Below are 23,951 nucleotides of genomic sequence, written 5' to 3'. Positions count from 1 at the left end.
TTTGTAAACATGTCAACAATGATTTAAACTTACTGTAAGATTTACTGATTTCATTGAATGTATATGAATGCACATACCACACACACTTCATTTCCAGTACTTAAGAGTTTGTATTATATACTTTTAATTTCTCAGTTTGCTGAGTCTTTTTAGGTTAAGGTTTTCCTGAAGGATATGTGAATATTAAGCTTTCTAAGTCCCTACTTATCTGAGAATTTCTTTCCATTCACCTCTCGGTAAATATTTCAATTGAATATAAAGTTCTTATATCTTGACTATTATTTCCCCTAATTTTTCTAAAGGTAATGACACATAATCAACTTGCATGTATGAGAAAAAGGAGAGACGTCAATTTAATATGTTTCTCCTATGTGGGTAGCCTGTTTTCTCCTCCTGGCTGCTTGTAGAACTTTTTTCCCTTATCTTATATATATAAAAGATAAATATATATATATATATGATACATATATGATAAATATATATATATATATCTTTAGTGTCAACAGAATATATTTAAGTGTAAGACCTTTCATTAATTTTGTATAATACTTTGTGTAATATTTGAGCCAGTCAGCTTAAAACATTTTTCTTCTATTGTTTCTTTAATGATTACTTTTTTTTGTCTATTCATTAGATTCTTGAATCTATCCAACATCTCTTCTATATTCTAAGTATAATTTTTTAATCTCTCTGTCATTTCTCCTTGAGTTCTAGGAGAATGTTTCTGTAATTCACCAATCCAAGTTTTTTATTTTTAATTTTATTTTCTTGGCTCTGTTTTTGCAGTAGCCAACTTACTTTTCACTAATTCCATTATATTTTTTAACCAGTCTTTCATCCTTATGAATACTTCCCTGTTCCTAAATTTTTCCATGGGGGTGCATGTGTGAGAAAGAGAGAGAGAGAGAGGCTGTGCTATTATTTTGGAGATGGAATGTCTTCATTATAAATATGAATTAGAATTTGTTGTATGCATTTCCCTGTTTCCTATATGGATTTATTTCAAAGGGGGATATTCTCTTGAATTCCTAAAATTGATCCCCTTCTTCCCAACTGCTGAGACTTTTCCTGGGTATAGTGACTTAAAAAAGACACCAGCCAGATTTTTCAGTACTGGGATTTAGAGCTCTATTAGACATCATGCAAGATCCTTGCTAAAAATGTTAAGATCTCAAGCTAAAAAAAATGGGAAAGTATATACATAGTGTAATTTTTTTTCTAGACAGATAGACCCAACGGTCTTTCCAAGGTAAGGGGAAAGCTGAAGCCAAAGGAAAATGGTCAGGTGTAGATGTTAGATCACTTGTTAAGAACTTCTCCCCCCATCTCAGCTTTTCTTCTTGTGACCTGGGATCCCAGGATGGTGGGTCCTTACCTCATAATGGTATCAGCAGCTCCATGTCATGTGGGAATTCTAAGTTTAAGACATGAGTACGGCACCCTTGCCTAATTTCCAGCAGTGAAAAAACATTTTCTCTATTATGCTAGTTTAGCTATTTCAACAGCAATTTGGAAAGGGAAATGAGAGTTAAAATGTGTAGACCAAAATCGCTATCTTTGACTGGAAATTTCACCTTTCTTCCAGACTTTGCAAGATTAAAAAACAAAGCGTAACAAAACAATGGGTCAAAGAATTATTATATCTTATCCAACCCACTGACCTCATTCACTGCTGAAGAAAATGATTCCCAGAGAGATTGAATTATTTGCTGAAATTCATTCATGTACTCACTGTCAGCAGAATTTTTTTTAACTCACAAAATTAAAATTTTAAATCCAGTGATTTTTCTATTACGTTACACAGCTACCCAGTACACACTGCTTCTGCATGTATGCTGCTGTCTTTGTTTCTTATCTCTGGAATATTCAGATGGAAGCCACCACCAATGTATATGTGCATACATATGTGTATGTATGTGTATTTATACATAATCTTTTATTAAGGGCTTGTTATGTACCAATAGCCTATAATAATTTCCTCATGTATAATAAGGGAAAATAATAGTATCTACTTAACAGGGTTGTTATGAGAATTACATTATTTATTGTATGTATTATTATAGATGGAGGTACTGAGGCAAAGAAGGCTCAATGCCACGCTGATGGAAAGGTTTAGGAACCTGAATTTAACCCAGGAAGCACGGCCTCAATGTCCATGTTCTTAATTACTATACTATAGGATTTCCCACAATTTTACTATCACGTACAGTTTTAAACTTAAAACACATCCAAGCATATACAATTCACCACCCAAACCCATTTCGACTTCTTACGAAAACAGTTTCCTGAAAGCCTGTGCTCTGTACACATTTCATCTTCATGGACTTTTGAAAACTGAAACTTGGAAATACTCACAAAGAGATAAAGAGGTAGCATCAGCATTTCAGGGATGGGGTTAAGAGGTTAAGTATCTTGCTTATTGCTTAAGGAGGTGGAGTGAAAGCCAAGAGCTCTTGGCTCAAACTGCTGAGTGGAAACCAAGAGACCACACTTCTCTCTGCCTCTCAGTCATCCTTTGGTTTGGTTGAGAGTGTGGTTTTGCCATTAGTGTCACAGGGGAAAATGACATATTCTGAACACATCACTTGATTCCTGGAGCAGAATGATTACAGACTGCCATTACCAAGAGACGTAGTTCTAAAATCCTTTTCTAAATTTAAAAACAACGACTGAGAGAAAGAGTCTTCAGACATTTAGTGCTTGAAAGGAACTTGGATTTATTCCATTTTGAGGTACTGTTCATTTACTTGTGAGAGGACTTGATGGCATAATTAAGAGAAATGACAAAGGAGTGGGGCACTTATTTATTCTCTTGTCCTGTGATCGAGAGACATCATGTGCTCTGAGTCCATGGGCAGGTTCCTTACCTCTCTGTGCCTCTGTTTCTTTATCTGCAAATGAACAGAACTGTTGATAGGATTAATAAGGCAGGCACATAGTAAATACTCAACCAACATTAGTTGTTACTATCATGGTTGTTTTTTAGCAGTTTTGATAAACAGCTAAGAATCCTCCTGAACAAACCCCACCTCAAATCATCACAGCATGTCCAACAGTAATTCAAAGAGTGAGTCCCCAGCTCTCCCTGGCGCATCCTTCTGTGGCGTTATTAACAGTTGGCCAGTCTATCCCTACATAAAGAGATACAGGTAGAAAATACTGCCTATAAAAATTATTGTTTCCTTTGTATAATAGTTCTAGCAAGACATCTTCCAGACCGGAGCACACAGGCAGTGTCTTTAGAGGATGTTTGTCTAAGGGCTTCCCATGTTGAATCTTAACAATGGTAAAGGAACCCACCATGGAGCAATTCAGCAGGTCTGGGAACAGATTGATTTGTGGGAGTAGTGTGGTCCAGTGCTTCTCAAAGTCTTCCTCTGGAGTACCCCTGTTAGCTGTAACTAACTTTCTAACTTTCTTCTGAAAGTAAAAGGGTACTCCTGAGGTCCTAAGGTATAGCTTGAAGTTTCTTCAGAGTTTTCATCTTAAAAATGCATGTGCATTTGTATTTTAGTCTATAATATAATTCCACAATTCCATCATATATAATGTTATACAAAAATCATGTTGAGTTCATTCTCAAATTGTGGAATACAATTTATGCTCTAGAAAAAAATATTATAATGTCTCTTGTGTTTTTGTAAAACGTATACTTTTACATACCAAGTTTGTATTTAATAGAGAAAATATAGACTTCATACCAGGACCCAGTCCGGCTTCCAGTCTGTGCTCCGCACCATGTGCATGTTACTGCACGTCTCTGAATCTGTTTTCTCACATGTCAAATGAAGATGGTAATGCCCACCATGTGGAGTGGTTACGAGGCTTTGGGGAATTAATGTATGGAAAGTGCCCAGCAGAGACCTGGCATATCGTAGATACTACCCCTCACCTGCTACTCTCATATGGCAAATACAAATTAAGGATAACAACTGATAGAGCAGCATCCAGACACATTTCTGTTGTCTGGATGAGGACAGCAAGCCATACTGCAGAAAGGGCCAATACAACCAAAGAAGAGTAGCGTTCTCAAACCCAAAGCTAGCCAGCCAAAACCAACAAATTGCCTGTGGGCCAATAAAAGCAATCCCAGTACTGGTCAACATGAGGCGGTTCTACAGAAGTGACACTCCTGTCTGTCACCTGACTCTCAACTCCTTGGCCGCCAGTGCAGGTGACTTGTCCAACACTGAGATGCTGGCTTTGATGGCCTCCGAATGCCTCCTCATGAACTTCAGGTTTAGCCCTTGCTTTTCACGCACAACAAATTTTTTCAGTTATTAAATATTTGAGGTGTTACAAAACTATAGAAAAAAATGCTAATGAGCACCCATTATCCTCCATCAAGCTTGTGAAATAAAAGGTTACAGGGAACACCGTATATGAATACTTCCCCTTTCTCTTTCCTCACCAGAGATAATCACTATTTTGAATTTGGAGTTTATCATTTTAATGGATGTTGCATACTTTTATATGCCCATAAGCAATATATATGTATATATTTTCACATTAAAATTTGTTTAAAATGGCCATATTGTATGTATTTTTCTTGAACTCGCTCTTTATACTTGACGTCATGTTTTTGAGACTTTTTCCATGTAAATACTTATAGTTATGTTTGGTTCCTTTTAACTATTGCTACTTTTCTATTTCGTTATGTTCTATTGTAATAATGTCTCACCATGTACTTAACTGCTCCTTATTCATGTCTTGTTCATGGACTTGGTTTCTAACTTTTTGCTATTATAAACAAAGCTGCAATGAACATTCTTGTGCTTGTCTCCTGTTGAGGGGTGCAGAAGCAAGTATTTCTTTTATGACACAGACATACCTCATTTTATTGCACTTCACAGATACTGTGTTTTTCACAAATTGAAGGTTTGTGGCAACCATGAGTCATGCAAGTCTATCGGTGCCATTTTTTCAACAGCATGTGCTCATTTTGTCTCTGTGTCACATTTTGGTAATTCTCACAATATTTCAAGCTTTTTCATTATTATTATGTCTCTTGTGGTGGTCTGTGGTGAGTGATCTTTGAAGTTACTACTATAATTGTTTTGGGGTGCCACAAGCAATGTCCATATAAGACGGCAAACTTAATTGACAAATTGTGTGTGTTCTGACTGCTCTACCACCCAGCCATTCCCCTGTCTCTCTCCCTCTCCCTATCCTCTGGCCTCCTCCCTATTCCCTGAGACAAAACAACATTGCAATGAGGCCAATTCATAACCCTACATTAGCCTCTAATTATTCGAGTGAAATAAAGAGTTGCACATCTCTCACTTTAAATCAAAAGCTAGAAATGATTAAACTTAGTGAGGAAGGCATGTTAAAAGCCAAGACAGGCTGAAAACCAAGCCTCGTGCACCAGTTAGCCAAGGAAGTGAATGCAAAGGAAAAGTTCTTGAAAAAAATTAAAAGTGCTACTCCAGTGAATACACAAATGTTAAAAAACCGAAACAGCCTTATTGCTGATATGGAGAAAGTTTTAGTGGCGTGAATAGAAGACCAGACTAGGCACAACATTCCCTTAAGCCAAAGCCTAATTCAGAACAAGGCCCTAACTCTCTTCAGTTCTACAGAGGCTGAGAGAGGTGAGGAAACTACAGAAGAAGAGTTTGAAGCTAGCAGAGGTTGGTTCATGAAGTTAAGGAAAGAAGCCAACTCCATAACATAAAAGTGCAAGGTGAAGCAGTATGCGCTGATGTAGAAGCTGCAGCAAGTTATCCAGAAGATCTAGCTAAGATCATTGATGAAGGCAGTTAGACTAAAGAACAGATTTTCAAAACAGCCATCTATTGGAAGAAGATGCCGTCTAGGATTTTCAAAGCTAGAGAGGAGAAATCAATTCCTGACTTCAAAGCATCAAAGGACAGGCTGACTCTCTTGTTAGGGACTAATGCAGCTGATGACTTTAAGTTGAAGCCAGCGCTCATTTACCATTCCCAAAATCCTAGGGCCCTTAAGAATTACGCTAAATCTACTCTGCCTGTGCTCTATAAATGGAACAACAAAGCCTGGATGACAGCACATCTGTTTACAGTATAGTTTATTGACTACTTTAAGCCCACTGTTGAGACCTACTGATCAGAAAAAAAGATTCCTTTCAAAATATTACTGCTCATTGACAATGCACCTGGTCATCCAAGAGCTCTCATGGAGATATACAAGGATGTGAATGTTGTTTTCATGCCTGCTAACACGACATCCATTCTGCAGCCCATGGATCAAGGAGTAATTTCAACTTTTAAGTCTTATTATTTAAGAAATACATTTTGTAAGGCTGCCTATAGCTGCCATAGATAGTGATTTCTCTGATGGATCTGGGCAAAGTAAATTGAAAACCTTCTGGTAAAGATTCACCATTCTAGATGGCATTAAAAATATTCATGATTTATAGGAGGAGGTCAAAATACCAACATTAACAGGAGTTTGAAAGTAGTTGATTCCAATCCTCAAGAATGACTTCGAGGGGTTCAAGACTTCAGTGGAGGAAGTAACTGCAGATGTGGTGGCAATAGCAAGAGAGCTAGAATTATTAATAGAAGTGGAGCCTGAAGATGTGACTGAATTGCTGTGATCTCATGATAAAACTTGAATGAATGAGGAGTTGCCTCTTATGGGTTAACAAAGAAAGTGATTTCTTGAGGTGGAATCTATTCCCGGTAAAGATGTTGTGAACGTTGTTGAAATGACAACAAAGGATTTAGAATATTACACACATTTCATTGATAAAACAGTTTCAGGGTTTGAGAAGATCAACTCCGATTTCAAAATAAGTTCTACCATGGGTAATATGCTACCAAACAGCATTGCATATTACAGAGGACTCTCCTATGAAAGGAAAAGTCAATTGATGCAGCAAGTGTCACCATTGGCTTATTTTAAGAAACTGCCACAGCCACTCCAGCCTTCAGCAACCACCACCATCAGCTGCCATCAACATCAAGGTAAGACCTTTCCACCATTAAAAGGATTAGAACTCACTGAAGGCTCAGAAGATTAGCATTTTTTAGCAATAAAGTATATTTTAATTAAGGTATGTACATTTTTTGGAAATAATGCTATTGCACACTTAATAAACTACAGTATAGTGTAAACATAACTCTTACGTGAACTGGGAAGCCAAAAAATTCATGTGACTCGCTTTATTGCAATAGTCTGGAAAACTCTGAGGTGTGCCTGTATATAACCAGGGGTTGAATTACTGGGTCTTAGGGCATGTGAATATGTAACTTCACTAGATATTGCTTAATTGCTCTCCACAGGGGGTATACCGGTTTCTACTCCCACTAGTGATTTATGAGAGCTCTCATTGCCCCACATCCTCCTGACATCCCCCAACCCTTCTCAAACCAATTGTACCCACATATGACTTGAGGATTAGATTATCTGGTGTAGACTTAGCATCCTCTTCCCCACTCCCACCTCCAGCCAACATTGCTCCAAAGTGTGACAGGGAAGTCCTATCTTCAGTAGAGAACTGTAGCCTAAACTAGCCTACATTAAATAGATGTGGTCTGATCAAAGCAGAAGACCCCTGCCTGTCATCTGCCTTAGGGCTGTGCACTTACAGCTTCCATCCCAGAAGGTGACACAGGGCTCCAGAAGTCTCTGCGGCACAGGACTCGGTAGAGAGCCACTCTCTCCTGTGCCCTCCAAACACTCATTGTGGTCACTGATACTGAGCTAAGTTTATCATCCTGACTATTATAAATGCTCACCAGAGAGACCAGGAAAGACCCAGTCTCTACTGGACTAAGAGGAGCATGGAACTGAAGGTTCTCACAAAGGAAAGTTTAAGTATATTTCGGTGACCCTGAATATAGAGCCCACTTCCCACCACTCCCATATCCTGCAAAATATGGTACAGCTGGGGAAAGGGTTAGTGATGGTTAGGCTTAATAGAGTTTGTTTCAAAAGCCGGTTGGTGCCATAGATAACCATATGGTGAAAGCCACTGCACAAATGAGCAACCAATGAAAATGGAGCCATATAAAGAGGAGTTTGGACAAATTAATTGTGTTCTATGATTAAATGATCACTCCTGTCTTTTATACAGGCTAAGGCTGCAACCTTTGGAGATTCCTTGATGGGCTTCTCTTTACCAGCCTCAGTTACTGGTCTGTACTAGCCTCTGTTTTATGTCATGGAATACGTCTATCTACCAAGCGTGGCCTCCCTAGTTCCCAGCAGATATCCAGATTCTGTTTCTGCTCACTCTCTGGTCCCCAAATAAAATCAGATGCAGTATTCTGAGCTGCAGGGGACCAGGTAGATCTTAGAGTTCCACATCTTCATTTTACATTTGAGAAAACTAAAGTTCAGGGAGGTTAGCTGACATGCCTAGCACGTGGCAGAACTAGATTTCAATCCCAAATCTTCCTCCAAAGTCCATGATCCTTTGAATGGACTTTGGCACTGAAGTCATGGGACATATGAGGTGACCTCATAAAACAGTGTCGATGTGAGGCTGGGTGATCAGACTGAGTTCTGGAGCGCTACAGTCTTTACAGTTCTAGAGGAGAAGGAAAAACCCACCCAGAAATATGAGGAGAAGCAGCTGGCAAAGTAGAAGGAGAGGATGGTGCAGTGGACATCAGGAGAAGAAAGCATGTTTTAAATGAAGGAGAGGTCGACTGTGTCTTATGCTGAAAGGTGAGGAGGTTGAAGCCAGAGAAGTGACCTTTGGACTGGCAACGTGGGGACCTTGCCAGAGCAGTTTCAACAGAGTTGTGGAGACAAAAGTCGGAGGAGAATGGGTTAAAAGGTGAGGACTTCCAATTTTAAAATGAGGGTTAAAGACATATTTACCCCTTTCTCTCAAAAAAAAAACCCCAAAACTGAGAAAACTTCAAACAAAAGCACAAAATTCATCTTGAGCAAACTAAGAAATATTTTAACAATAAAATCACACATATAAGGACAGAGAGGAAGGAAGAGTCCAAATGATACAGCACAAATGATATAGTCAAATATAATCCTCCAGAAGGAATTATTAACACCAAAGAAGAACAAGCTATGTAGCCTTGAAGAACCCTGGAAAGCTGAAAACCTAGAACTATCAGACCCTGCAAAAGGCAAGGAAGGCCGAGAAGATGGAAACTGTAATATTGTTTAAAGGTTTACGTAAGAAGCTGTTCAGCCTTCAGAACCACCCCCTCCCTCTCAGAACAGTTCACAAATTACCCCTTCTCTACCTCTGCCAGAAAAGAGAAGTTTATTATTTTCTGGCAAAATTGCATAAGAATGGTCTCATAGTCAGGGACACTAGGCACAGGGAGATTATGGAAACATCTGGAAAACAAATGTTGCTACTTCCAGCCTTCCCTCTTGTCCAATCTCAGACTTAAAACCTAAGGAAAGAGTTTGAAAAGTACTTCTCTGTAGGAATAAATGTCTCAAAGAAAAAAAATATACATACACTTATATTTGAGGGTCTGCAGCAAAATACCTGTTTACAAAACCTGGTCATCACCAATTGGCACACTCTGCCATGCACACAGAGCTTCCAGCAAGCCTTCTAGTCTCACTCGTTCAGTATGGACAGACAACCAAAGATCACTAACCATTTGAAGAAGGGCCCCACCAGGACAGATGGGGAAGCGAGGAGGCAAGTTTCAAGAAGCTATGTCACGAAGAGAATGCAAATAAGTAGATCAATAGGTAGAGGGAGATAAGGGGTCAAAGAAGACTTTTTTTTTTTTTTTAATATGAGAGATACTAGCGTGTATTTACATGCTGGCAATCAGCCTCTAGTATTTTTCTTCCTGATTTGAGACAAATGTGTAGTCACAAACATTTAGAGAAGGCCTTTAAAGTCTGTCTGCTTTTGGTTAGGATATGGAGGGATGTAAAAAAAACCTCCATTTCCATGGTCAACCAGAAAAGCCTGGACAAAATAAAACTCGTATGTTTCTATGGGGATAGAATAGACACAGGAAGCACCGATGAACTGAATTAGAGAGAAACAAGCCCTTTGTAGCTGAGCAGAGGTCCACAGAAGCTTGCGTACTTGAGGGTGGATGCCTGGTCTGCGTATGGGCCGCTGGAGGAATAGGTCTGCCACGAGCAGAGACTGCAGCGGGGAGGAAACGTCAGCTGAGCCTTACACAGCCACATGTGCCAGATGGATGCAGTAGAATCAGAAATGAAAAAGAAATCTCTCAGCCTGACAGTTGTGCCCCCTCACCCACACCTCTGCATTTTTCCAAGAAAGTAGCAGTGGAGGAGTTGCTGAAAAGTCAAGAGAAATCACATAATCATGTGGATTCTTGTAGTGCTTGGATTCTGGAGTCCTACCAGTGCGGAATCCAAGGTCAAGCAAAAATATCTGAAGCTGTACCTCACCCCTTCTCAACCCAAATACTGACAAGATCACAAAGGCAGGGAAGGGCAGACAGCTGGGCGTTCGGCTAACAGCAGGGAACATGCTCTAACCAAAGCTGCAGCCCAGCCCAAGCACAACCTGACTCAAGGAGGAATCTCAATGATCAGCCCCTCGCCCTAGTACACCAAGAATAAAAGGCTTACACTCTGCAATGAGTAAACAAAACAAATCAATATTACCTAAGTCTCCTCTGCTTTTGTTATATTCAGTGTCTGAAATATAAATTAAAAGATTATGAAACATGGGAAGAAGCAGGGAAATGTGCCCCATAACAAAGAAAAAGCACAGTAATAGAAGCAAACCACAGATGACTCAAGTATTTGAATTAGGAGACAGGGACTTCCAAGCAACTATTATAAATATGTTTAAGAATTTACAGGAAAAGGTGAAAATAATGGGGGAAAACATGCATGGGTCATCAGAAACACAAAGAAAGAAAACTCAAAGAAAGAACCAAGTGAAAACTGTGGAACTGAAAAATATAATATTTGAAAAAAAATTTATTAGATGGGCTTAAAAGCAGGTTGGACACTGCACAAAAGGGATTAATGAACTTCAAAACAAGTGAATAGAAATCATCCATATGGAAAGAGAGAAAGGAAAAAGTTTGGGAGACAGAGGGACAGAATGAACCAGATTTGTGGGATAAGATAAAGTGATTTAATACTACTCAATAATGTGTATCTGTGTAATTGGGATACCAAGCATGGTACTCCACACACAGATCCAAAAATCTCAAAGAACCCCAAGCAGGACAAATACAAAGAAAACATCACCTAAGTATGTCATAGTCGAATTTCTGAAAAATCTTAAGAAGTACCCAGAGAGGACAGAGGAAAGACACATTACAGAAGAACAACATTGAAAACAATAACTTACTTTTCATCAGAAAAAAATACATGCAATCCAGATGACAAAGGGCCAATATCTTTAAAGAGATGAAAGGGAAAAAAAGTCAACTTAGAATTCTATATCCAGTTAAAATATCATTAAAATTAAAGACAAAATTAATACACTTTCAGGAAGAAAAAAGCCTAAGAGAATCGCCACCAGCAAATCTGCACTACAAAAATGCGTACTAAAAGAATTCTTCAGGCTGAAAGAAATGATATCAGGTGTAAACTAGATCTACCCCCCCCTCAAAAAAAGAAGAAGAAGAAGGAAGAGCACTAGAAATTATGTTTAGGTGAATATAAAAGGCTATTTTTTATCTTTTCTTAATTTCATAAAAAGACAATTGTCTATTAAAGACAAATAATAACATTATATTTTGGAGTTTATTACATATATAGAAATAATATATATGATAATAGCACAAAGAATGAGAAGGAATTATATGAAAGTATAATATTAAAGAGTTTTTCCATTATATCAGAAGTGGCATAATATTAACTTACAATAACCTGTGATAAAATAAGGATGTATATTGTAATTAATAGAGCAACTGCTAAAAAAAAGATGAAGACGTAGAACTTTGTTTTTAAAAAGCCAGTAGATGATATTAGATGAAATACCAAGAAATACTTGATCAATGCAAAAGAATGTAGGAAAGGTGAAACAAAGAACAGAAACAACAATTAGAAAGCAAATAGCAAGACTTAAAACCAACCATGTCAATACTTAAATATAAGATGAACAAAAGATTCCAGTTAAAAAGCAGAGAATGTCACACTGGATAAAGAAGCAAGATCCAATGTATTGTAAATCTAATGCTGCGTTAAAAACACCTCAAATACTAGTAGCTTGAAATAGCTTATGCTGGTTTCAGCTGGACTTATTTATGTAGCCGCATTTGTGTGTAGGATCAGCTGGGCATCAGGCTCAGCTGGGAAATATTATACATCTGGGACAGCCACAAGGCTCTCTCTCATTATGGTCTTTCATTCTCAAGGAGGCTAGAAGACCAGGTTTCCTCTCATGGTGGCCGTGACATTCCAACAAAGCAAACCCCAATGTACACGTGCTAATAGAATCATGGCTTTTGTCAAGTTTACTGATACCACATGGACTCCAGCAAGTTACATGGCCAAGTGCAGAGCCAGCGTGGGAGGGGAATATACAAGGGCAAGAATACTGAGTTGGGGGCTGATCTCTGAGGGATTAGTATAACAATCTATCATACATGATTATATGTGGTTTACAAGAGACACTTTCAATATAAATGTAGTGATAGGTTAGAAGTGAAACAGTGGAAGAAGATAACACTGTGCAAACACTAATCGTAAAAAAAATTGGAATGGCTATATTAATAGTAGGCAAAATAGACTTGAAGATAAAAAGTATTTACTAGAGATAAAAAGTAACCAAAGAAAATCCATGGGTCAAAGACAATCCGTGGGTCAAAGAAAGATAAGAAATTAGAAAATGTTTCCAGCTGAATAATGGAAACCCAACATGTCAACATTTGTGAGATGCAGCTTATGAAGTGCTTAGAGGGAAATATACAGCTTTAAGTATTTGTCTTAGAAAAGAGGAAAAGTTGGAAAGATTTAAAAGGAAGATCTTATAAACTCAAAGTAAGTAGAAAAAGGAAAATAATAACAAGGGAATCAATAACACTGAAAATAGACAAAAAATAGAGGAAGACAATAGAGAAAATCACAAAGCTCAATGTTTTGAAAGATGTTTTGAAAGAATAAATTGATAAACTACTAAGAATATTGATTTTTTCAAGAAGATAAAATACAACTTGCAGGTAGTATCAGGAAAGAGGGGATATTACTACAGATCCTACAGATGTTAAGAGATAATAAAGGAATAATATGAACAATTTTATAGAAATAAATCCAACAATTATAAAGGAAATGAACAAATATATGGGCATGTTACTGTGTATAAATTATATCTCACTAAAAATACATAGAAAAAGAGCTTTGGTTCAGCATGCATCTTGATCATGTTGGCCTATCTTAGATAAAAGTCCCGAAGAGGCTATATATTTATATACATTTTAACATTATATACATTATAAATAAATGATTATAGTTGATTGTGGAACTTCATGACTCTAAAAGTAACAGTAAAATGACTTTAATCTGTTCTTCTTTGTTCACTACATTGTTTTTTGTGCTGAACAACGAGCTATAAGGCCATCTGGAAATGTTGCAAGAGTAGCATTAGTGGTAATAAATAATGTTGTGTGTTTACCATATAAGTTAAGACTCCAAAGCCAACAACTGCAAGGCATTTGAGAAGAGTTCAATTCCACAGAAGCTCTTTTACAAGGAGACAAGGAAGTCAGGGATGCAGAAGTGATGTTGGGTTATTTTTGGGTGGTAGTAGAGGTTGTTTTTATGGAACAAAAATATGGTAGACATTGCATAACTCCAACGGGGATTTTGCTGTGGAAACATCAGTAGGATACTTGGGATAAAAGCTCATTGAGTGCTTCTTGACATGCTAATGTGTGTTCATACTTCAATGTTTTCATTAGCAAAGATTATCAAAATGTCAGAATAGAACCAGAATCCCAGAAAATAATCATCATAAAGACTAGAAAGTTTAGAAGACACTGTGACTGATTGTCCCCATCCACTACCCCTACAAACCAGCATAGTGCTAGGTGCATGATGTATGCTCAGAAGTAATGGTAATGAAACTGGATCATTCATTCGGCAATCACCTACTTTATGCTCATCATTACACGTTGTGGGGGTTGCAAAAGGAACACAAGACATGTGGCCTGAAAACTTTTAACTTCTGAGTAGGAACACTGGCAGACATGTGAAACCACCAAGGAAAACAGGAGCTCTTTAATAACAGCTTCTCCTCATAGGATTCCCAGCCTCTCTCATTTCCCAGGAAGATAACATTTCATTTGGTAATAACTGAGTTCTCAGAGAGGTTCTTATCATCCTTTGAAAGATCTTTCTCCCAATTTTCTTCAGTTTCTAAGAGAGCATAAAGAATAGATCCTTATTACTAGTTCTATTGTCCCAGAATTAAAACAGACCCACAACTCCCAGGAATCCATCTGTTTTGTTTGCTCAGATGTTGTGGGTGCTTAGAGAAGGGGCTGGGAGTAGGGAGATGGGGCCGCGCGCATTATGATCTTTTGAGAAGTAAGGGCAGGATATCAGGGAGGTTTGATCAGCGCTCACAACCAGTGAGTTTATATCTTGCCAGACACAAAGCATCAAAGATAAGGACGTTTTCCAAAACAGCTTTTCCGCTTTTCCTGGTACCAAAAAAATAGAAAGCTCAAGAAAATACTTGTTAAAAAAAAAAAAAAAAGGAAATAGGCTTAGAGAAAATACCCTAGTTCCCAGACTTTATTTGGCAGGGAAAAAATACAGTGAAGCCAAGCAAACTTTTCCACACCCCCAATATGCCTTTTTTTTCCCAGCCATCTTTTTAAATCTCCAGTCTTAACATAATATTCCAATTCCAGATCTCACTAGTCTATGACCAAAGTATAATTAAGATCATATTTACTTTTATTGCCCCATCGTCTCTCACCAAATTGTCAGAAATTAGCCCCCCTTCCCCATAGTGCTCCCAGCTATCATGAAGAGTTCCATGGTGCCATCTCTGTGTGCTCAGAAACAGACCCCACCTTTCCTGTCCCAGCTTCCCCCTCATGTCACCTTGCCACTGCTTGTGCTGCTGGGACCCTCACAAAACTGCCCACCACAGAGCACAGCTGCCCTCTGCCAGGTGGCTGCTAATGCCACATACCATCCCCACGTGGCGTGGTGGGGGACACTGCTCCATCTTTATCCCTCCTTCTGATGCCCAGGATGTATGCCCTTTCACGTTATCGAACAACAGAGCTGAAATTAAACTATGCCTTTTGGTAGGATTTATTGACATATGGGGGGTAAAGTAAGACACACAACACAGAGAATAATTTTTAACCACCACACGGGCCCAGACTCGTGCTAGGGCCAATTACAAGGTCAGCTTCTGCCTGACCTCCCTCCACATGGCCAAGTGAAGCTCATCCCTGCCCCCAGTTTGACCTCTTCCCAGGATGATTGACAATGGAGACATCCATTCCCTCCACTCACCTCTTCGGTAAATATTCATTGAATGTCTGTTCTGTGCCAGGCGCTATAGTAGACACGGAAGGTATAGTGGGAACCAAAACAGACATGGCCTTCAGTCCTCATGGAGTTAAAAGTCTAAAACTGAAACAAACAAAACCTAAACAAATAATTATATAATCAAATGTTATTAGTTATAAAACATCCTAAATGCTATGAAGCAAAAATTGTGTGGTGCTATGAGAAGATTTAATAGAGGGAGGCAAGTCGGATTAGGGAGGTCAAATAAGGCTGCTCTGAGCAGTTGACATTTAACTACGTAAGAACTAGCCCAGTGAACATCTGGTCAGATGGTGTTCCCAGGTAGCTGTGATTGCTGACGCTAAGTGCCCATTGGAGAAGGGAGCTTGGGAAGAGCAGTATGGCTGAAGTGAAGAAAGTGGGGGCAGAGTAATCACGATGAGGCTGGACAGGGAGGCAGGAGCCATCTGAGTAGGTTCTACAAGGCCGTGGCAAGGGTGCAGGATGTTATCCCAAGTACCATGGGCTGCCATTGAAGGGTTTTGAGCAGGAGAGTGAATGGCGTGCATTGATCTGAATCTTAACAACATTCCACAGCCATATGGAGAAAGATTGGAGGAGGGGTCGAGAGGGCAGTCAAAAGGTAGCCGGTGCCTGTTCCAGCGGCCTAAGCAAGAGTTGATGGTAGCTCAGACTGGCAGAAGAGGTGGAGAAGCAGTCCATTTCCAGATACATTTGGAGTAGAACCAACAGAATTTGATGACGGAGCCTGTCGGGGCTCAGAAGGAGAGAGGAGAGTGAAGGTGTGGATCAGGGAAGGCCTCCAGGTTCTGATTGGGGCAGCTGGGCACGTGCTCTGATATCTGGGTGCGAACCAGACAATCAGACAATAGTCAGGACATTTCCCAAAGTCTGAGTTACTTGGTCTTAAATAGTCCACCGAAGTATCAGCAGACCAAAGACAGGCTCAGGCTAAGCAGTTTTCAGTTTGCATTTTATTAATAAAATCTCCCACAGCCTGGTGATCCACCCTCACTCATGGCTGCCCCATCACACCAGTTTTAACAAAGGTTAATTTTTTCATTAGAATTCCTCCCCAAGTAATTGCCAGGGTAAACTGGTAATAAGTTTGATTCACTGATGAGAAAGAGAGAGAAGGAGAAACAGTTTATCACACTGATTGAGAGGAGGGCCTTTGGGATTAAATCCCGCCTCTGCCCCTTACTAGTGGAGGGGACTTGGGCAAGTTCCTTAGCCTTTCTGTGACTCATCTGTGAAATGGAGGTGGCAGTAGTATCCACCCCAGGGAGCTGGCATCAGGCTTAAGCGGGTCAGTTACATTCCATGTATTCAGAACAGAGCCTGGCACACCGCGAGTACCCAGGCCGCATTAGGAATGGCCATTGCTCTTCACAGAAGCAAGCTCCCACTTCGACATTGTTCCCTGCTAAGAGGCCGCTTTGCAGCGTAGAAAGCCTTTTTTGAGTTAGACACATTTGACCTCACGTCTCTGCTTTCCTACTTAACCTCTCTGAGCTCAAGTTTTCTTGCCTGTGATATGAGGACAATAAATAATACAAACCTTGAGTGGTTATTGTGAGGATGAAATCAGAAATCTTTGAGCAGTGCCTTGTATATAGTGGGTGCTCATGTTAGATTCTTCCCCTACTCAAAAGGAGATCCCCTTCCTAATTTAAATAGTGCACCTCCACCCTATGCCACTGAAGAGACTCCAGTGGGAGAAAAGCAATTTCAAACCCTTTTGTAGGCTTATAGTTTATGAATAAGGTTACTTGTTTTTCCAGAAATTACTTTCTTGCCTGTTTTAGCACAGTATGGAGTCACTTAAAAGACAGGAACATGAATGTGGACACCTTACATCCCAGAAAGAATGTTCCACAAAGATTCCATTTGGCCCCAAACCATTCACGTTTCTCACTGCCAGTCGGACTCTTTCCCAGTGCCATAGCTCACTTCTACTTCCTGCCCCACTGTCACCTCAAACAACCAGAGTAAGAAAACACAGGCATCAGGCCAGGTGCAGTGGCTCATGCCTGTAATCCTAGCACTCTAGGAGGCTGAGGTGGGAGGACCACTTGAGCTCAAGAGTTCAAATCCAGCCTGAGCAAGCACCAGACCCCATCTCTACAGAAAAATAGAAAAATTAGCCGTGCATCAGGGTGCACACGTGTTGTCCCAGCTACTTGGGAGACTGAGGCAGGAGGATCACTTGAGCCCAGGAGTTTGAGGTTGCAGTGAGCTATGATGACACCATTGCACTGTAGCCTGGATGACAGAGAGACTCTGTCTCAAAAAAGAAAGAAAGAAAAGAAAAAGAAAACATAGGCAGCAGCCTACAGAAAGCACTCTTGGTTGTCCTAGAAAGTGTAGATTTATTCCTAGGGCTTTTATTTTCAAAGCCAACAGCACAGTTTTCTTTGGCAGGACTGTGCAGGTGGCAGAGTTTGCTCTGGACATATCCCCCTTCCACTCACGTCCTCACGGTGGCCTTCCCCAGGGTCCTTGGTATTTGCCTCTTTCTGACTCACATGAGCCATTTGCATCTTTGCCTAGATTGCTGTTCCCCTCCGGAGCAGTTGCATTTTTAAGACCCACTTCCAATGTAGAATGAAAACTTTGTCCCTGTTAAGAGAGAAGAAAGCTTTTGCAAGCAGATGTAGATTCCTGCAGAAGGGTCCTTTCCCTGAATCATGGCTGACCCTGGATGGATACTGTAATATAAAGACTTTCCCTGTGATAGGCTTTTGAAAGACTATTGGAGCAATACAGCAGCGCCCACGGAGATTAAGAGGAAGACCATTGCGTATGACTATCAACAGCAAAGTAAAAAGTGCTCTAATAAGACTAACAGGATATCTTTGGATTTCAGGGAACAGATCCGTCAAGGCCTAGAAGAACTCCAGAAAGTTCTGCCAGGAGGAGACACTTACATGCATGAAGGATTTGAAAGGGTAATTTTAAAACAGTTTTAAACTGCAAATATAAAGTGTGATATTGAAATACCAACATAGGGGTGGCTTATGAGCTAAGGCACATGTATTAAGGGAGATGAATAGAATCCAATGGCAAGAGAGTGCACATTTTTTTCCCATAAGCTTGTACACTGAGAACTCTATCCAAAAGAACTACAGAAATGAATTTCCTTTCTCCTTCTTGACACTGATGAAGGGTTTGTTAGCTAATGCTTGGCTGGAAGTCATGAATCATGGTACACACAAGTCCCTGCCATTCCCAAAGTGACCTTTGTTGGATGGTGGCTTCAGTGGATGAGGCAGAATTCCAGTGATTTCAACTTTAAGGAAAACAAGTGCTAGGCTATGGGAAATAAGACATTGATCCATGTTCACGGTACAGCCATGCATCCCTTAATGATGGGGATACATTCTGAGAAATAGTTCATTAAGCAATTTCATTGTACAAACATCATAGTTTGTACTTACACAAACCTAGATGGCACGGCCTGCTACACACCTACGCTATATGGTATGGCCATGCGGATTCAGTCGAGGGGCCACACTTGGGGATCTGGAGGGCCACATGCAGCCTTGAGGCTGCAGGTTCCCCACCCCTGCTTGCTCCTAAGCTACAAACCTGTACAGCATGACTGTATATTATTTAAATGTGAGAGTAACTTTACATGCATTCATTGGTACTTGAATGAAACCTGGGTGAATTACATAAAGAATCAAGACTGAGCCCTGAATGCATATCCAATACCAGAGCCCACTGCCCACTGTGGTATTTGGAGTGGCAAACAGTGATTATATGTCTAATGGCCCGTTCATGTGTTTTTCAGGCCAGTGAGCAGATTTATTATGAAAACAGTCAAGGTAAGATTATAGCATGAATTACTATTATGAATTATTTAACTTTTTTCTGTGTTTGTTTCTGGAAAAGTGCCTCAGTAATTCCATGTTTCAAAAGACATGTGCTGTTGTCACACTTCAACACAAAGAAGGGATGTGTAGAACAATGATACATACAGGTCAAATCCTACTGTCCCATTGGTGCCAAGAAAAGTTATATAGAAGTAATTAAGTTCCCACTATGCCACAGTCTAATTCCCATGAATAGTTTGGCATGTTAAATTCATTAAATTAATACATACTTGGATAGGTTAGTAAAGTTGTAGATTTTTATGTCAAATTTAATTTTCTTGTCCTTTTCTGAACTCCAAGCTTCTTCATTACTGTGACTGCATATGATATTAAGATCCAGACACCATTTGGTTTAAACTTTTCTTCACTTAAATGAAGAAAATGTATACAATATACTTATCAGAGTGCCTAGCACATAGAAATAGTAATAATAATTATTATTGTAGCTATTATTACTATGGTGTCTTTCATGGATTGTATTTACTTATGTCTGCAAAATCTTTTAAAAGAGATTCAGTAGTAGAGTGGGGATTTTCCTCCCAGGCCTATAGACGTGTCCACTTCCTGTTTCATTCTAAATGGCAACAAGTAGAAGAGTTCCAATATCAACACCAAATCTTGCTGATATAAATCAACCGTGAGCATTGTTACTAGAAGCCTAAAAATCACTGAAAGAATTCTAGTAGGTTTTGCCAGCTGCTATAATTCTTCCGGTCAACTTGTAAATCATGATGACTATTACTTTTTGCCCAACTGTCTTCAAGGGTTTGTATATGTGGTCAACTACAGCAGGTGACAAGGACCACTAAACAACCCAAGTTGGTGGTTTTCACAATATTGACTTTGGGTGGTTGAGCTTATAAGAGAGCAAATCCCAGGGCTGAGAGGGGGTTTTCTTGGGTGGAGCAGGATGGACTGAGCTGGTCTGTGTTGTGCTAAACAGGATACAGGACAGCCAGCGTCATCATTGCTTTGACCGATGGAGAACTCCATGAAGATCTCTTTTTCTACTCAGAGAGGGAGGTAAGTGATGGCCTGGCCTGTGTTTAAACACACACATGGAAACAGGGCTTCTTCCTTCCGAAATGGGCTGCGCTCTCTCTATGCAGGCAAACTGATAGGTGTTCTTTGTAAAACTCCTGAATGAAAGAGTGTTTCATATGTGAAAATAATAATAATTCATTTTTAAAAGTGAATTTTCATGCCTTACACATGTAGATGTTTTCCCCTTTCAAAATTTTTGCATATTACCCTGTTTTGAGGGATAAAATATATCTATATCTGCCATGCCTTTATTGAAGACGTTGTAATGCTGTAGCAGTTTTGAAATACTGTATATCACTTTTAAACAACAAACATTGGTACTATTTTTCCTCCATTTTCCCTCATACTTTCTACTAAAGCAGGAGGAGGGGAAATTCTTACTTGAAATTTGTAAGACCAAATATTGTTAGAATGGATGGATCGCTGAGATTCTCACTCTAAGGACCAAAGTTGAACAGCAATTGGTAGCAAAGTTAATTATAATCTCTACATTAGTATTTTTTTCCTTTTCTTTGTGTTCTCAAACATTATTCCTCAAGACAAGTAAGAAAATTCTCTAAATGATTTCAGTTTGTATAAAGAGACTTAGAAAAAGAGATTTAGTCAAGAATTGAAAAGTAATGTTTATACTTAGGAAATCCTTTCCTTTCAAGTTTTGAATTTGAGCTATATGCATAATTGGCCTAATGCTATATGTATAATTGGTATAAAAGGAAATAAGTTAACCATGGATGAATACTGAAGCCTATTTAGTGACAAAGGCTCATTCAGGCCAAGGTAGAAAGAAATAATAGGGACAGAGACAGGCAGTGAGGGTGGGAGATGCCCGCTCCAGGAGAGCAGTTAAGGGTAGCATTGCACTTACCTCAAGCTCTTGACTACTGCTGAATTTAAATTCAACTCCTTCGGGGAATGTGAGGTATATATGTTCATTTATTCATTCAGTATTAACTGAGGGCTTCACATGTGCTCAGCAAATTTCAAACACTAGAGACCCAGAGGTGAGTGAAACACAGTGACCGTGAAGTAATGGTCAGCTTTTTGAAGTCTTCACTGGCAAAGGGCATAGGGAAATTATGTAGGTAAACACAGTAATTCCCATCTCTGCCAACTAGTACTAAGGGTGACTCACAGTGGGAAACACACAAGTTAATATGGCGGATACTCCCTGAGCATTTGGAAAAGGATACATTTCTGCATTCTAAAGTGGAAACTAACTGTATGATGGGAATGCAAAGTGGCTTATTTGGGCACTAAATAACAGTCAAATAAAGTAAAAACCCTGATAAGGAAAGAACTGAAAATAAAATAAATGATGGGTGTCAGGGGCTTAAAATAGGGGTAAGCAGAAAGGAATTTTAGGTATGGCACATACAAACTTGGAAAAATATTCTGAGTGCCAATGCCAATAGCAGGAGGCCTTCTGAAAAAGAAAGATAAAGCTCAAGATATGAAGAAATTGAATCTTTCCATTCTTGATAATTCTATATTAAGGCCAACCAGAGGCGAAGAGTCACAGAGTTGTTGCAGATAAGGTCGGGGCTAGACTGTGGTATAAAACTTTGCTTTATGCTGAAAGCAGTGTAGAATATTTCTATTATAACATGAAGAAAAAAAGACATGCTTCTGTCCCTGCTAAAATTCAGTGTTAGACACAAGTGGGTTTGAATACTAACAAAAGGGTGAAAGAAACACAATTCAAAGTGATATGCATATATTGAGCACTTACTATATGTTTACTATCAATTATTTATTAAGCAACTGCTGTATGGGCCAAGGATTTCCAATTTTTATTTTCTATTCTGAAACATGGGAGAATCTGGAAATCAAATATCAGAGCCTTTAATAAATTAAATATTAAAATTGAGCCAAAACCTGCATATTATTATGTTGCTCTCTCAATGCTTAATTGTGGAGAAGGTTGTGGGCTTACCTATTCAAATATGGACCGAAATTCCCATACCATTAAGCCAGTTTATTCTGTAGGAATGAAAAAGGCCTTATTCACAAAGGGTGCTGACATTTACGAATATCTACATTGTTCTAGGCCTTGGGTGAGGAGTTCTGTATACGTTATCTCATTTAATCCCCAGTACACTATATAGAGCAAAGCCAGGCCTCAAACCCAGGTATATTGGGTTCCAAAGGCTACATTCTTTCATAATACTATACTGCCATTACAAGCAAACAAAAACATGTCAATAAAAATCCATCAGAAGAAGAGAAAAGGCAATCATTTCCCCAGAATATTTGACTTATATTAGCCTGCAGTTTCCCTGTCCTTCCCTTATCTGTCAAAGCCCTTCATCAAGACTGTATTTCAGTTGATCTTTTTCAACTCTTCCACCTTGAAGTAATCACTCCCCTCAGGTCCACCGTTAAAATGTCGTGTCCACTAAAGTCTGAGCTTCTTGGGAACAGGGATTGCCTTCTACAATGTGATACCTGGCACGTGGTAGCTGCTCATTAAATATCTGATTATTGAAGTTAATCTGGGAAATCGAAGAGGAGTTCATTTGTCACTGCTTCTCTTTCTAATTTCCTTTCTTTCCTTGACCCAGGCTAATAGATCCCGAGACCTCGGTGCAATCGTTTACTGTGTTGGTGTGAAAGATTTCAATGAAACACAGGTATGATCATGGATTTCCTCAGATCGGGAGCATACTGAGCTTGTGAGTGACGGAGAACACGTGCAGTCAGTGCAGAGGGTGCATCAGCAGGATAAATACCCCTTAGATAAGTTACTTTTCTAGAAATGCTAAGCAGGAAGGAATTACTGGATGTGTAAAGGTTGTGAAGTTATTTGCTGATGCACTTGGGGTCTTCAACACAGATCATCAAGGCAGCATCTTTCTTGGTTGACTTTCTCTGTAAATGTTCAATTGCCAAAATGTCAAAAGAGAGCTGAATTAACTTGGAAAACTTCTTGTTTTGTTTAAAAATTTCATTTGATAAGTATGATTTTTTATTCAAATGACAAACATTCCTTTTTACCCATTAAAAATGCAGTGCATTTTCAAAATAAAAGTATGGCAATAACTGGACAAGTGGGCCAAAAAGTGTGTACAAGTACACATAAGCAAGTGTAAAAACCTGAGGAACCTAAATAAGTGTTCCTCAATGTAGTTCATGATTTCCTTTTGTTTTAATGGCAAAGGAAAATGCTCGTGGTATATTGTTAAGTGAATAAAATAGGATTACAAAGCAGTGAGAATATAGCGTGTGCCCACTTTTAAAATAAATATATGTATATTTGTATAGAAAAGCTATGAAGAACCCTATCTATCAAATTATTAATAAAGATAGATAGATGGATGGATTATGAGTCACATTTATTTTCTTTTTCTTTTAACTCTCTTGGATTTTCCTAAGTTTTTGCCATGAGGAAGTAGTACTTTTGTCAGCAAAAACAATAAAAGATACATTTTTTTAAACCATATGTGCTGGCTCTGACTCTGACTGTGGCAATCACAGAACTACGCAGAGATCGGGGAGTGGAAAAGCCCAGAGAGTAGCTTCTCTTGCCCTCAGTCCTCTGCTCCTTAACACAGAGGCAGCACAACCCATTGCCAGGGCCTTTTCCTTAATGAGCAGTTTGGGTGAAAGGTTTGG

The 23,951-nt window shown here is 39.2% G+C and overlaps 1 protein-coding gene across 1 annotated transcript in view; it reads left to right on the top strand.

The window, feature by feature from the left end:
- ANTXR1 (anthrax toxin receptor 1) overlaps positions 1-23,951 on the top strand; it is a 275,920-nt gene that overhangs the window by 39,420 nt on the left and 212,549 nt on the right. Inside the window, exons 4-7 of the mRNA XM_012646428.1 lie at positions 18,287-18,368; positions 19,214-19,247; positions 20,239-20,318; positions 22,901-22,969. Coding sequence (XP_012501882.1) covers positions 18,287-18,368; positions 19,214-19,247; positions 20,239-20,318; positions 22,901-22,969 — 265 coding nt within the window. The remainder of the gene's footprint in view (positions 1-18,286; positions 18,369-19,213; positions 19,248-20,238; positions 20,319-22,900; positions 22,970-23,951) is intronic.

This window comes from Propithecus coquereli, unplaced genomic scaffold, assembly GCF_000956105.1.
Source record: "Propithecus coquereli isolate 6110/MARCELLA unplaced genomic scaffold, Pcoq_1.0 Scaffold243, whole genome shotgun sequence".
NCBI classification, from domain to species: Eukaryota; Metazoa; Chordata; class Mammalia; order Primates; family Indriidae; genus Propithecus; species Propithecus coquereli.
This window is presented reverse-complemented; position numbering and strand designations above follow the sequence as displayed.